The 14,259-nt window shown below is 31.7% G+C and overlaps 1 protein-coding gene across 1 annotated transcript; it reads left to right on the forward strand.

Annotated features, from left to right (window-relative positions):
- Positions 1-3,552: 3,552 nt before the first annotated feature.
- On the forward strand, positions 3,553-5,119 carry LOC140885012 (uncharacterized). Its single transcript, XM_073291927.1, has 2 exons — positions 3,553-3,641; positions 3,930-5,119. The coding sequence occupies exon 2, from the start codon at positions 4,008-4,010 to the stop codon at positions 5,040-5,042; it is 1,035 nt and encodes a 344-aa protein (XP_073148028.1). The 5' UTR covers positions 3,553-3,641; positions 3,930-4,007; the 3' UTR covers positions 5,043-5,119.
- The last annotated feature ends 9,140 nt before the right edge of the window (positions 5,120-14,259 follow it).

Below are 14,259 nucleotides of genomic sequence, written 5' to 3' on the forward strand. Positions count from 1 at the left end.
CGAGTTGTTTTGAGATTTTGTACTTCTTGTATCAATTTGTACTTGTTCAGTTGTAATAAAGAACATTTGTGTGAATTTCGTATTTTTCTCTAAGACTTAAATTTTGAGGACGAAATTTCTTAAGTGGGGAAAAATGTAGTGACCCGCAATTAATCGAGGTAATTAAGGTAATTAATTACTAAAATGTACCTAAATAGTCCAAGGTAGATCGGACGGTCCGAAGAGGAGTTTGGAGGATCCGAAGTGGATCGGAAGCTCCGAAGCCAAGATCGGAAGCTCCGTCGGCGAGATCGGAAGCTCCGATCGGACTCAGTGTACACGTCATCGCCTACGTCAGCAAGGTTACATCATGGCTGACGTAATATCGGGCGATCGGAAGCTTCGAAGAGAGGATCGGAGGTTCCGATCGTGATCGAAGGGTTCGAACCGGGTTCGAAGGCTCCGAACGTGGTCTATAAATATAGGGGCCGAGGGTTCATTTAGAGTGCACCAATCCCTCTCTTCTCTCTGATTCCTAAGCCTTCTAACTCAGATCTAGGGAGATCTAGGCGTCCTACGAGAAATCCGGAAGTGGCTTAGTGATCCAGGCGTCGTCGCGGAGCTATGGCCTAGTTTTGAGGCTATCGGCAGCAAAGGGCTATCGACGGACGCAGTAGCAGTAGCTGGACTAGTAGGCTTGGAGTCTAGGTCAGCGGAGCTAGGTTTGACCAGCAATTGTTAGAGGTACGTAAGTACTGACCGAGATAGCCGGCATGATATATTTTCATGTATGTTGCATGGATATGTGCTATATGTTTTATTATGTTTTAAGAATGTTTTACCGCCATTAGCACATGCATGATTTTACGTGTGGCTGCATCCGGAGAGATGCGAGTCATTGACAGTCTCCATAGGGAACAGTGATCTCATGTTGGACTCGAGTCAGGTATGATAGTTTTCATATGGGACTTGTATCCTGTTTTGGATTCGAGTCAGGATGGGGTTGGCTCAACCTTGATAGAGAATATATGAGTACTCCGCGGAGTCGCTCTCTAGCCGGTACTGTATATTCGCGGCGCCCTGAGCAAGTGTTTTACCTGAGATTTTAAACCATTTGTGTGCGCATATTTGTACATATATCATTGCTTTCGTATTGAGCGTTATCGCTCACGCCCCCTGTGTTTGGTATTTGTGGTATACCTTGTGGCAGGCAGGTTTGAGACTGGACGGTCCAGGAGGCTCTCAGCAGGATTGAGGATTTCCTAGCGTGGGGATTTAGAGGGTAGGGATTTGTTTGCCCTGAACCTTCGATTTGGTTGTATAACAATATTTATACACTTTCGCTATCATCGGTTGTATTCTGCCGATTGGATTTGTTGTACTTTAATTTATCCGCACCTTACGCTTTTAAGTATTAATTCATGCGCTTTATTATTAAACTCTGATTAGGTAGTGGATCCGGGTAGGGTCGCTACAGGGGTTTTCTAATCTCTGCAAGTTTCTTAATATAATTTTCAGAATATGTTAATAATCCTAGAAATCTTCTTAATTGATCTTTATCCTTGATTTTGCTAGGAAAATCATGAATTTTTTAAGTATATGTTGTTGTAGATAGTGTTTTCCATCTTCTAGTTGTAATCCTAGATAATTTATTTTCTTTTTAAACAATTGTGCTTTCTTTTCAAAAAGTATAATTTCATATTTATGACAAATATCTAATACTGTCATAAGATCTTTATAATGCTGATCTAATGTTTTTGAATAAATTAATATGTCATCTATATAAACACAACAAAAATCTTCATAAGGTTTAAAAGATTCATCCATATATCTTTGAAAAATATCTGGTGCTTGTTTAAGTCCGAAATGTAATACTGTCCATTGGTATTGTCCCTTTGGACAACTGAATGTTGTAAGTAATTGTGTTTGTGGATCTAACTGAATCTGCCAGAATCCTGATTTACAATCTAAAATGGAAAAATATTTCATTCCTCCTATGTAGGATAGTAAATCATTTTTGTTTGGAATATAATATTCATCCATAATTGTTGCATTATTCATTTTTCAATAATCAATCATCATTCTTATCTTATCAGTGTATTTCTTACTAACATAAAAAGATGGCGAAGAATGTGAACTCTTTCTTGGAATGATTATCTTAAGTTTAAGTAATTCTTGAACCTTTTTTTCAAATATTTTTACATCATCCATGTTACATCTTCTTGGTGCTTCATAAATTGTGATGCTAGGGTCTTTAAGCTTTATTGACGCAATGAATTGTTTTTTTTTTCTTAATTTTGTCCTGAGGATTTTCAGAACAAATATTATGAAATTTCTTCATGATTTCATTTTTAGGATTAAGTGTTAAAATATTTTCTATTTTAAATTCTATTGGGTTTGTATTTCGTTTATGAAAATTCTTTGTAAATCCTTCATTTCCTATACGAAATGTTATTCGTATCTTAGGAATATAAATCATTGATGATCATTTATTTAAAGTTATATGATCTTCGAATTGTGTAAAGAAAAGATATTGTCTTAAAAAATTATTTTCTTTATAATATTCATTCCTGATTCTATTTGGTATATAATAGGGATTAGGAATTTTGTTTTCTCAATTTTTATTTTTAATTTTTCTGTTACTGTATCAAGCATGATAATTGATTCATCTCCTATACGAACTTTTAATCATTTATCATATTTCTTCCAATAATGACTTGAAAATATATGTTTACTTGTTAAACACATACTTGCTCATGTGTCAACATAAGCATGTATATGATAAGCATGTATATAATACGGTTTATGCTCTTTTATTTTATTTGAATTTTCATATAAATAATGTTTGAATTTGTTTTATTTTTGATGTCCATCTCTCACCTTTTTTTTTAACAATTTGCCCGCTTCTGAAGAGAAGCTTTCAAGGGTAGATAGGGAATTTCATAAATTAAATAACTAATAAGTCAATCAAGGCTTATTCTCTTAATTGAATTTGTTGAGACTAGGGGTGCAAACGAACTGAACATGTTTGTGAGTTTTACGAGTTCGCTCGATAAATATTTGATTCGTATTCGAGTTTATCGAACTCGAGCCAAATTCGAACATGTTCGAACTTTTTTTCGAGTCGAGCTCGAGCCAAAATTATACTGTTCGATAGTTTGCGAATAGTTCGCGAACCTTAATATTTAATTAATATAATATAATTATATAATAAATATATATACATTTCGAACTTTTTTCGAATATTTCGAACTTTTCAAACCATAATATCCGAATAGCTCACGAATAGGTTCGAATATTTCGAGCCGAACTCGAACTCGAACTTTATTTCGAGCCGAGCTCGAGCCAAAATATTTGAAATTGTCGAACTTCGAATCGAGCTCGAACTCGAATATACTCTTATCGAGCCGAATTCGAGCCTTAAAATTTTACCATTATTCGGCTCGATTCAGTTCGTTTGCACCCCTAGTTGAGACACCTATTTTTCTAAATCTTCAAGAGGTTTGCTGAATCCAGTTTTTTAAATTTAAAAAACCATATATTGCCGCCCCCGCCCCATGGCCCGGGAAAAGAAGTGCTTGGATGCCAGTGAACCAAAGACTGTGGTAACGACGAGGACTAATCAATTTATTTTATCCCGATTCTTCTTCTTTTATGAAAGGGTTTGTTTTTTCCCTTCTTGCTGTACCAATACACACTTTACGTTCATCTTTTTCCCCAAATTTTCTATAATTTCCTAGATTATGGTCAATATTCAGTTCTTGCTCAGATCCCTTTCCCGTTAAAATGTGCGAGTTTCAGGATAGAGAGTGTAATTTTCAATATGAATCCAACTTTCGTTTGACTTTTTTGATTACTCTAGTTAGTGATTTTGCCCACTACATGTTTGTTGAATTGAGGGTTAAAGGAGGAGAATTTTATGTCAACTCAGTATGGTTCTTCTATATCAGGTGTCCGGCAGCCGTTACATTTGCCCTTATTGCAAGCGATGTGCAAAGAAGAGACAAAAGAGATCCCTTCCTCAAGAAATGGTTTTCACTATTCTTTTACATCTTCCAGCTCTAGTTATACATGATCTCATGAGACATGTTTGCCGAGAATGGGACCTTATGATCCGTTCCCGAAATTTCATCCACTGCCATCTTCTGAATTCAACCAGTGGAATTATATTCCAGCAGTTTTCTGAGCCTCACAATGCAATTTATGTGGAAATGCGAGGAGGTCGTCTCGAGATATCTAAGTTTGACTGTGGGTCTGGATGTCTAATATGTACTAGCTGTAATGGTTTATCATTGATCCGTGATTCAAGAGACCTGTATACTCTCTGTGTCATTAATCCCTTGACAAAGCAGCGAGCCGTGCTTCCTCCTTTCTTTCTTTTTATAAGTCTCCATTCACGATTTAAATTAGCCTTTGCCGAGGCTTCCATGGAGTATAAAGTTGTGCATGCATTTACTCTTCAACTACGTACTCCTCCGAACAAGATTGCTATGCTAACTGTTGGAGTAGATAAAGTTTGGCGGCAAATTGATGTAGAACACTTGCCTCTCACAACTAGGATAGCTCTCAAGACTTTGCCATTGGTTACTGGAGGTTACGTACACTGGATTGGAGAATCGTTTGTTTTGACTTTGAATGTAGAGACTGAAACTTTTTGTGAATTTTCTATGCCTCCACTGCTACAGAGATTCAGATTTTTTCTACCAATGGGCGGTAATCTATCAGTTGTTTATGGTTCCAGCAAGTTTTCGAGGGATGTTTGGGAGATGAATTCAAAAACTGGAGAGTGGACCGTGTTGCTCAGCTTTGACTTGAAACCTGTTCATTACAAATTGAAGGGCTTCTTTGGCAAATGTCTGGAAATAATAGTTCCCATAGGTTGGTTAGTAGTGAGGGAGGTGTTGGCCCTCACTACTTCATATGATCAGAGACGTTGCATAGCTTATAATGTTAAGACAAGAGAAATTCAGTCGTTCGAGTTGGTCACTGATTGTTCGAACACAAATGCAAAAGTATACAATTTTTTCTCTCATGTGAACAGTCTCGTTTGTTTTGAAGGGTGATTTTAAGTGGACGGCACGAAAGATATGGGGAATACTAATTTCAAGGATGGTGTGCGTCTGACATCATTTCTAGATGGGGTGAGTCTCGTAATTTATTGATGGGGGAGTCTAGTAATTTATTTTATTGTTGTCGTAAATGTACTCATAGTCGATGGGAGCCATATATTTTTGGTTCTGCATGTTCCTTTAAATTATATTTTTTTTCTCAATCCATGCGAGCTGAAGTTGTTTGTCACTACATTATTACTTATGCCATTCATGGACTTTTATAATCGAAGGTGTATCACCATATAACTCGAAATAATTTCTGGTGCAAGCACTTTGTTGTGGTCCCAACTCTCATTCCGTAGATATGCCAATGTTATCGAGGTGTACAACTTGACGTATTATGTAAAACGAGCTGTCAATTCTTCAATCCAACCCGCCATTAAAGGGCTGTCAATTCTTCAACCCGCCCCACCATTTTTATTGGCGGGGCGGGTTGGCCCGACGGGCTTAACCCGAATTGACATCTCTACACATCCTTCGGACTTATCAATTGAAATATGACTTATTGTGTACCAAGGGGTAAAATTTGGCATGCATAATAAGAATGAGTGATCCATATTTCTCACACACTGCCGGATTTTGCACCCGATTTACTTCAAATTCGTATATTCCCCCCATATTTAGCTTTGGATTTGGTTGGATTAGAATTTCAATCCCTATTTCCATGGCCTCCCCTCACCTTACAATCTTCTTATTTATTTTTATTTTTTTGTGATTTTTTTTTAGAAGAAATCACTTTTCAAAAGTGCGCATATGGATCAAACTATTTTGGATGTCAAAGGGTTAGAACTATATATGGCTTGATTAGGTGTCTCAATTTTTAACTTTGCGGGATGGAACAAATATATTGTAGAAAAAATGTGGCGAGATCATATATGTGCTACTAGATTGTATAATAAAATCACAAGATTACATTTTGAGTTCGCTAAACACCTAGGCTCCGTTTGGACATGTACTTTAAAAACGTTTTTAGTGTTTTATTAGTATGGGTGATGTTTCCAAGTGCGTGGAAGAAATATCATCAACACCGTGTATTCGCCCCAAAAAGATGTGATTCTGGCATTCCAATGATGAAAAAAACACAGATTGAAGAAACACAAAGCACTGAAAAACGAATCAAAGAGAAACTCACACAAAAACTATAGAATTAATCAGGCTCTCTCAATCTTGGGATTGGTGGAGACGCATCGGCGGGTTGAGAGAGACGAAATTAGGGTTGCTAATGAGAAACGTGTTTCACAGCAAGTGACCCATTTAGGGATGTATGACCCGATTGTTCACTTTGCGGGTCAAAGAGATCCGCGTTTTTTTTAAAAAAAAAAAAAAAAAACCTATAAAATGTTTTCTAAAATGAAGAACACTTTAAGAACACTTTTTAAAAAATAATTTTTAGAAAAATTTCAAAAATTTTACCCAAACACAGATTTTAAATTTTTTATTATACTAATAAAACACTAAAAATGTTTTTTTAAAAACACGTTCAAACGGAGCCCTAGTGTCATGCAATAGTCAAGCAACCATAACTTCATTACTTTTGGTACAATTCACCAGTCTAACAATAGTGTTTAAGGATATCGACAATACAATCAGTGGTTTCTTTTTTCAACTCAAGGCCAAACTATGTAACAAAATTCAAAATTATTTTAATACAATCATCATAGGTTATCACTTCATCATCCGAATTTGACACAAAACCATGCAGGACGACATAACTAAACACAAAATTAAACTACTCCCCATACTAGACCAAAGCATTGTCCCTTTAGTAGCCCGAGTAAATTTAACTAATCCACTTACTAAAACATGATTAAGAAGTGGAAAATCATATTCAAGACGTTCGAAATGATCCAGGAGGAATTCCAATGCTCAAGCATTTGGGCGATCCAAACTGAGCAAAGCCAAAGTATTGGACCATCTGAACCCTTTGGAAGCTAGTTTGAAGTTTGGAAGCTCTGTGGAGATTGGACTATCCGAAGGTAGGATCGGGCAATTCAATCTTGTTTGGGGTAAATTTATCAGTAATTTTTCTTCCTTCAATAATTAAATTATATAAGACTTTAGTAATTCAAAAAATATTTTTTATTATTTAGATATTCCATATTTTAAAATATAGAACAATATGAAAATATTATTTGTTGAGTAACTACAAATATTATACATGATACAATATTTATTATTATGCTATATTTCTAATTTTTTGAATAAATATTTCATTATTATGTTTTTCGTAATTTATTCCATACATTTTTAGAGTAAATATTTCAACTCAAAGTTTAATTGTATTACAATATCTTATAAACGAGACATTATTAGTTTATTTTCAATAAAATATAATTTAACAAATTTTAGTTAATATATTTGTGTAGTAAAAATTCTTCTAAACACAAAAATAAAATAGAAAAATATTGATTTTAATACATCTATATGAAATGAATGAGTTCAATATATATATATATATATATATATATATATATATATATATATATATATATAAAATAAATAAAGTACAAATAATATCTTTATATCATTATAATTATGTTCTTAATGATCACTAGATAATTACGTGCTCACAAAAATATTCTAAAGTAATAAAATATTTACCTTTTAATATGTATAAATTTAAATCTTAATTACCCCAAGAAATTGAATTAATTTTTGGTAAATAAAAATTTTGTAAACATGTTAATATTTTGTATTTTATATATAGAAAAAGAATAAAATTTTGTGTGCACTGCAAAATCTTGAATAAAATATGAATAATTAAATTTTAAGATGAACACATTTTTCTTTGGTTTTTTTTGAGATATTAAAAAAAATTTTGTGCACTATATAATAATTTATTAAAACCATGAATATTTTTAGATATTAAAATTTTAGATGTTAAAAAATAAAATGATTTAACTTGAGGTTTTTTTTATGGGCAACTTATAGATAACTCCCTAAATCAAACATAACTTTCAATTTACTCCCTATATTTGTCTTTTCGAAAATGCCCTTGTCGTTATTTTAATCATTATTATTTCTTGAATTATCAAATGTGGAATCGGATTCAAAATCTGATTCACTTGATTCATCAAGATAATAAATATTTTCATCATCGGATGAAAATTCAATTGTTTCTACGGGATAGAATCCAATAGTATATATTTCTTCAAGAAGTTTAATTTTATTTTATTTTTTCGTTTCGTTTTGGACATTCATTCGCATAATGTCCTTCTTCGTTGCACAACCAACGTGTGCAATTCTTTCCTTTACCCTTTGGGCAAGGTGGTTTTTTGTTATCAAACTTTTTATAAAATTTTCTTTTATAAGGTTTTCTGAAGAAATTCTTTTTAAATTTCTTTTTCTTATAGGGAATAAATTTCTTATTAAAAGATTTATAAGGTTTATTAAATTTATTATGTTTCTGTCGTTTTAAATATTTGTGTGACATGTTTGTTTTGCAACCGTATTCTTTTACTGTGAATTTCATTTTGTAACAACAAAGTTTATTGTTTTGTTTGTAGGATTTAGAGATTCTTTTATTTAGTGTTACTTCATGACATTTCTTTGTTATTATGTCTTTGATGAATTTAATAGCTCCTCCTAAAGTTTTAGCATAAGGACTAGTTAAGAATTCATCTTTACTGTGTATAGGTATATTAGGTATCTTATTAAAGATACTTAGTTTATAATGTTCTTTTTTATCAGCATTTATTAATTGATAATAGTTTGTTTCATAATCACAAATAAATTCTTCTAAGTATCATAAATTGCATAATTTAATATTATATAATATAAAGATTGCTCTATTTTGTTCTATATTATTAGCTACCAAATTAGCATCATTATTAGAAACTCCTAAAAATTCTTGGTACAAGGCATCAACAAATAGTTCGAAATATCGATGTCCTGTCATTCCTTGTGGTAGATTGGTAATTACTAGGTTTTCAGCCCAAGTTCTTACTGCTCCTACCAGTGTCATTTTTATCATCCCATGAGTTAAAACTTGAATATTCTCACTTTTGTCTAATAATGGTGTTAATTGAATTTGTACTGATAGTTCATTTGCCCAATGATCTATCTTTGATTTTCTTTCTTTGGCTGTTGAACATCCTAAATCTAAGATATTTTGTTTCACAAATCCTGATATTTTTTATTCTCTAAGAATATCTCTAACATCTTTATAAGATCCAGAGTATTGGTCTCTGTTATATTTAAATTTTTCATTATCTCTTCCACCACTACCTTCTACATTCGTTCGTAGATTTAATCGTGGTCTAGAATCATCTTCAGATTCTGATTCTGAAATATCCATATCTCTGTATTGTTCTGAGTCCTGATGTGAATGATATAATTCTGAATGATATAATTCTTCTGTATTTACTCCTATTTGTTCAAAATCAGATGAGTCGGTTTTACTAAACATCTTCATACTTATGTTTGCCATAACTAAGGGGATTTCTATACCATGATTCAATTTTGAATGGTGGTTCTTCTTCCATTTTTCTTTTTCCTTTATCTATTGGAAGAACTTTCTTAAGATAGTTTAATATTTCATTACTATGTCTTTCTTGTTCAATTATTAATCTAGTCGTTGCTAAATCAATATATTCTTTGAAATTCTTCTCTAATTCTTGTATTGATAGATTGATCTTATTAATATTATTTTCTAAATCTCCTAGATCTTTTTCTAATTTTATTAAGGACGTCATTGTGATGAGGTTGACTCATTAACAATAGCTTGTTTAATTTTAAGAATATTTTGATTCATGGTTCCAATCTTATCAAGAATATCTTCATCATTTCTAGCAAATGATAATGATCTTTTTGGTACAGACTGTTTTGTGATTTGGAGGTCATCTGAACTCCATCTTTTATAGGGATTTATTTCTTCAATAAATGCTTTTCGAGGGTGTTCAATTCTTGTAATATTTTCAAACATTCTTTCAACAGAAATAGTTGGTTTTGTTGAAATTATTCCTGTTTGAGAATTATTACTTATTGCTAAACCGACAACATAGTTTATATTGATCGGATGGTTTCCTATTAACATAAGATTATTTCTATAAAAGTAATAATCTAATGTTAAAACGTCATTTATGTTTTTATCAAAAAGAGATATATTGTATTGTGGTTAAATACAAAATTTCATCTTTTTGTAACATAAATTTCCTTCAATTTTTCCAAGGATAGAATCCTCGAAATTACGTATTCTTTTGTCACGAACTGTTATTTCAATTGGTGTATCTATTCCTTCTCGGTAGTGAGCTGATATTATTATTTCAATTCCTCCGATATGAACATATTTCAGTTCAGATCGTTCTTTTTCACTGGCTTTTGCCATGATGTTAATAACTTCAGAGTATTAGACCTTGATTCGTTATTTATTTTACAAGATCGTTCTTTTGTACGAATCGAATAATAAATTAAATTTTTTCTGGGATTAATAAAATTTGAAATCTTACTTAGTATTTCTGGTTGGTCTATTAGATTTGTTTTTGAATTAGAAAACCATGTTTTCTGTATTTCAGCAAAGTTCCTTTGATTGAATATAATATTCAAATTATACTCTTGATTTTCTTCAGATTCTTCAGATTCATCGACCAGGTTGTTTTGATTTGGAATTGTTACTTCTGTCATTTTAACAGATGATAGAATTTCTTAATTTTCTTAAGGCTATTAAAATCCTTTTTGTCGAATCTATCTGTTCTAATAAATTCTGAAAATTTTCGAAACTATCAATTGAAGATTGACAATTTTTAAGATGTTTCAAATTGTTTTCACAATTTTCTATATCAAAATTTATATTTTGAGAATATAAATTAAAGATATTCATTTTTGTATTTTCATACATTTTCCATTAGTAAAAATTGTTACTTTTATTATTTTATTTTTGTTGATCGGATTTCGATAACAAAGTTTGTTCTTATTCATAACATATTGTTATGTCTTCAATTTCATCGTTTTCAGAAATTTGAATTATCATTTTCCAGTTGCTTGAAAAATGTTCTTTTTTATGATTTTTGAAATAAAAGGTTTGGAGATCTTTTATTTTATTCCATAATTGATCTATTTGACGTAAATCTTTTAGTAAGATTATTTTATCAAATAAATTTTTAATCTCAATATCTAAAGTTAATCCAGGCATTAATAATTTGCTTTATTTAAGCTCTGATACCAGGTTGCGGAATTCTTCAAATTCTTATGAATTTTCTTATTCATGGATTTACAGATCTGATTCATGGATTTTCAGATCTGATTCATTTATAATAGATAAATGTTTTCATATTAGTTTGGTTCCATTCATGGATTATTAATATAAATTTTAGTTGATAAATTGATTCAAATATGGTTAAATCAGAAGTATTTAAACGATATTCACGAAATGTATCATATTCATGATCATCTTCTATTTCGAACCAGTTTTTTATTATTAATCTTCCATTTCTTATAAAGGATGATGACATGATTAATGTATTTTGACTATTTCTTTGAATTAAGGGCTGCAGGAGGTTTAGGAAGGTTACCTTGTTTGAATGAATCTTGGTTTTGAGCAGAGGCCAAATCCTTGCTTTCCCTTAACGATCACTTGATCAACTGGTACTTGCTCTATGGATCTTCAGGTTTACTCTTAACCATGAATATTCAATGATTGGTTTCCAACCTTATCCTCCTTACGCCCTTCTTTTTTAGTTATTAGCCATAAGGCTTATTTTGTTTCTGATTTTATGTTTCTTAGTTTCCGATAGTTTTCATACGTCTTGTATGAACCAGATTGTAAGAAACTTTAAGAAGAGAGAGATACTCAAACTTCACTTACTTTTTTTTACAGCACAAAACATCTTCTTTTATAGGTGTGGAGAAACGCATACATAATTAAAAATAAAAGAAAAGAGGGGGACCACCCGACACTACATAATAGAAACGGCTCATTTTACATCTGAGTGGATGCCTTTAACATGTGGTGTGGTCTACGATTTCATTTGTTTTTACATTGTGTCACTCTCTGAATCACTGGTGCATTCGGACCATTTCTTTATTGGTTTGTCTTCTTTGACAGCTGGTTTGTCCTCTTTGACATCTGCTTCTTCTGTCTGAATGGGTTGACAATGTCCACATTTGTGAGTGGATATCATTGTTCTTAGTTTTTGACATAACATTTGTTGGATTTCTCGGGTCATGTCAACTCTTGCTTCATAGATTGGAGCTTCGAATTGAGCTAACATGGCTTGTTCTTTCTTTTGGATTGTCTCCTTGTGTCCAGTGGTTAATAAAATTTTACTGGTTGCAAAATTTATTTTAACCTTTGAGTTTCCATCAATCTTTCCTGTCTTTGAGATCATATCAATCAATGTCTTTATTCTTATCTCAGGAAGTGTTGAGATATCCATTACTGGTTTCTCTTCATTTGATCCTTCGAATAAGAACTTGTCTTTTTGTTGAGCACCTTGCAGTGTTCTTGCTCTTTATATGCTCTGTGTGTCACAAGTTTGTAGCCAAGATTCTGCATATGGTTTGGCTATTCTCAAATAGTTTAGTGTTTCAAAAAATTCAGTCTTGAGTTTTTCTGAAAAATTTGTTTTCTCAAAAATTGGTTTTTGTGGTCGCAGATTGACCATCTTTCTTTCTTTCTTTTCAAGGGCACTTTTAAACGTCCTTTCTTCTTTTTTATTTTTCTCGGTGCTGGTCGTGTCCACCGGTTCTTTTTTCTTTTCTTTTTCTTTTTCAGTGTTGGCTGTGACCACTGACTGTTTCTCTTTTATCTCCATTATTTTGTCAAATGGAGTTGCCATTTTGATTGGTGTTCTTGGTGAGGATGATGATGATGAAGTTATCATCTTTTCTTCTGTCCTTTGAATTTTTCTACTCAAATTCCTTTCTTTTAGTTGAAGAATTTGAATTTCTTCCTGCAATTCAATCAATTGTTCTTTTAATTGACTTAGTTGCTCCATCTTGATTATACTCTGCACAAGAAAACATATTTATATATATAATGGTTAGTAAAATAACTCTTTTCGTGAGTAATTCGGATAGTTTTATTATGCGTATCATTGCATTTATAAATTCTTTTGCAAGAATTGAATCAATCTTAAATTGATTATTTTACTCAAAGAGTAATTTATGTTTCTGAATATAAATCTCATTTCATCAATTTATATTCCCCATGCTTTCTGAGGCATGTTCGGATGACTCACAGTCATTTTCTGGATCACTTAGGATCTCCTTTATTATTCCGTTACTGCGGATAGTATAGTTTGGATGAAGTTCTCTGGTTAATGCGTCGGGTAATAAATTATCCGTTCCTTTGACATGTTGGATCTCGAACTGATAATGGTTCAATTCCAATTCCCATCTAATTAGCCTTGCCGCATTTCTCCCTGCATTTCTTGATATTTTCCTTGTTTTGAAATATGTTAAATTCATATTATCTGTTCTTACTAAAAACGGTTTAGAAATAAGATAAATTTCATAAGTTCTAATTGTGAATATTAAAGCTAATAATTCTTTTTCATTCGAATGATAATTTAATTGTGCACCTTGAAAAGTTCCTGATGTATAGTTGCATAATTCTTCATTATTTCTAGTAGTTGTTTTAGTAAGTTCTTCTAAATTTCTTTCTCCAGTATAAGCTTTTAAACATGCTCCTCAGTATTCATCTGAAGCGTCTGTTTCAATTATTATTATATATTTATTTGAAGGAAAATATAATTCAGGAAGATTACTAATTATTTTATTTTTAATAGTGTCTATATAATTAGTATATTCTTTCGACCATTTCCACTTATAGTCATGTTTAAGTTTTACCTGAAGAGGTTTTCTGATTTCTGTAAGTTTCTTAATGTAATTTCCAGAATAAGTTAATAATCCTAAAAATCTTCTTAATTGATCTTTATCCTTGATTTCACTAGGAAAATCATGAATTTTCTTAAGTATATGCGGTTGTAAATAATGTTTTCCATCTTCTATTTGTAATCCTAAATAATTTATTTTTGTTTTGAATAATTGTGCTTTCTTTTCAGAAAGTATAATTCCATCTTTATGACAAATATCTAAAACTGTCATGAGATCTTTATAATGTTGATCTAGTGTTTTTGAATAAATTAATATGTCATCTATATAAACGCAACAAAAATCTATATATCATTTAAAAGATTCATCCATATATCTTTGAAAGATACCTGGTGCT

Source organism: Henckelia pumila, chromosome 2 (genome assembly GCF_033568475.1).
Source record: "Henckelia pumila isolate YLH828 chromosome 2, ASM3356847v2, whole genome shotgun sequence".
In the NCBI taxonomy this organism is placed as follows: Eukaryota; Viridiplantae; Streptophyta; class Magnoliopsida; order Lamiales; family Gesneriaceae; genus Henckelia; species Henckelia pumila.

Excerpts from the sequence above, each read along its gene's own strand:
- LOC140885012 (XM_073291927.1), top strand. The coding sequence starts at position 4,008 with ATGGTTTTCACTATTCTTTTACATCTTCCAGCTCTAGTTATACATGAT.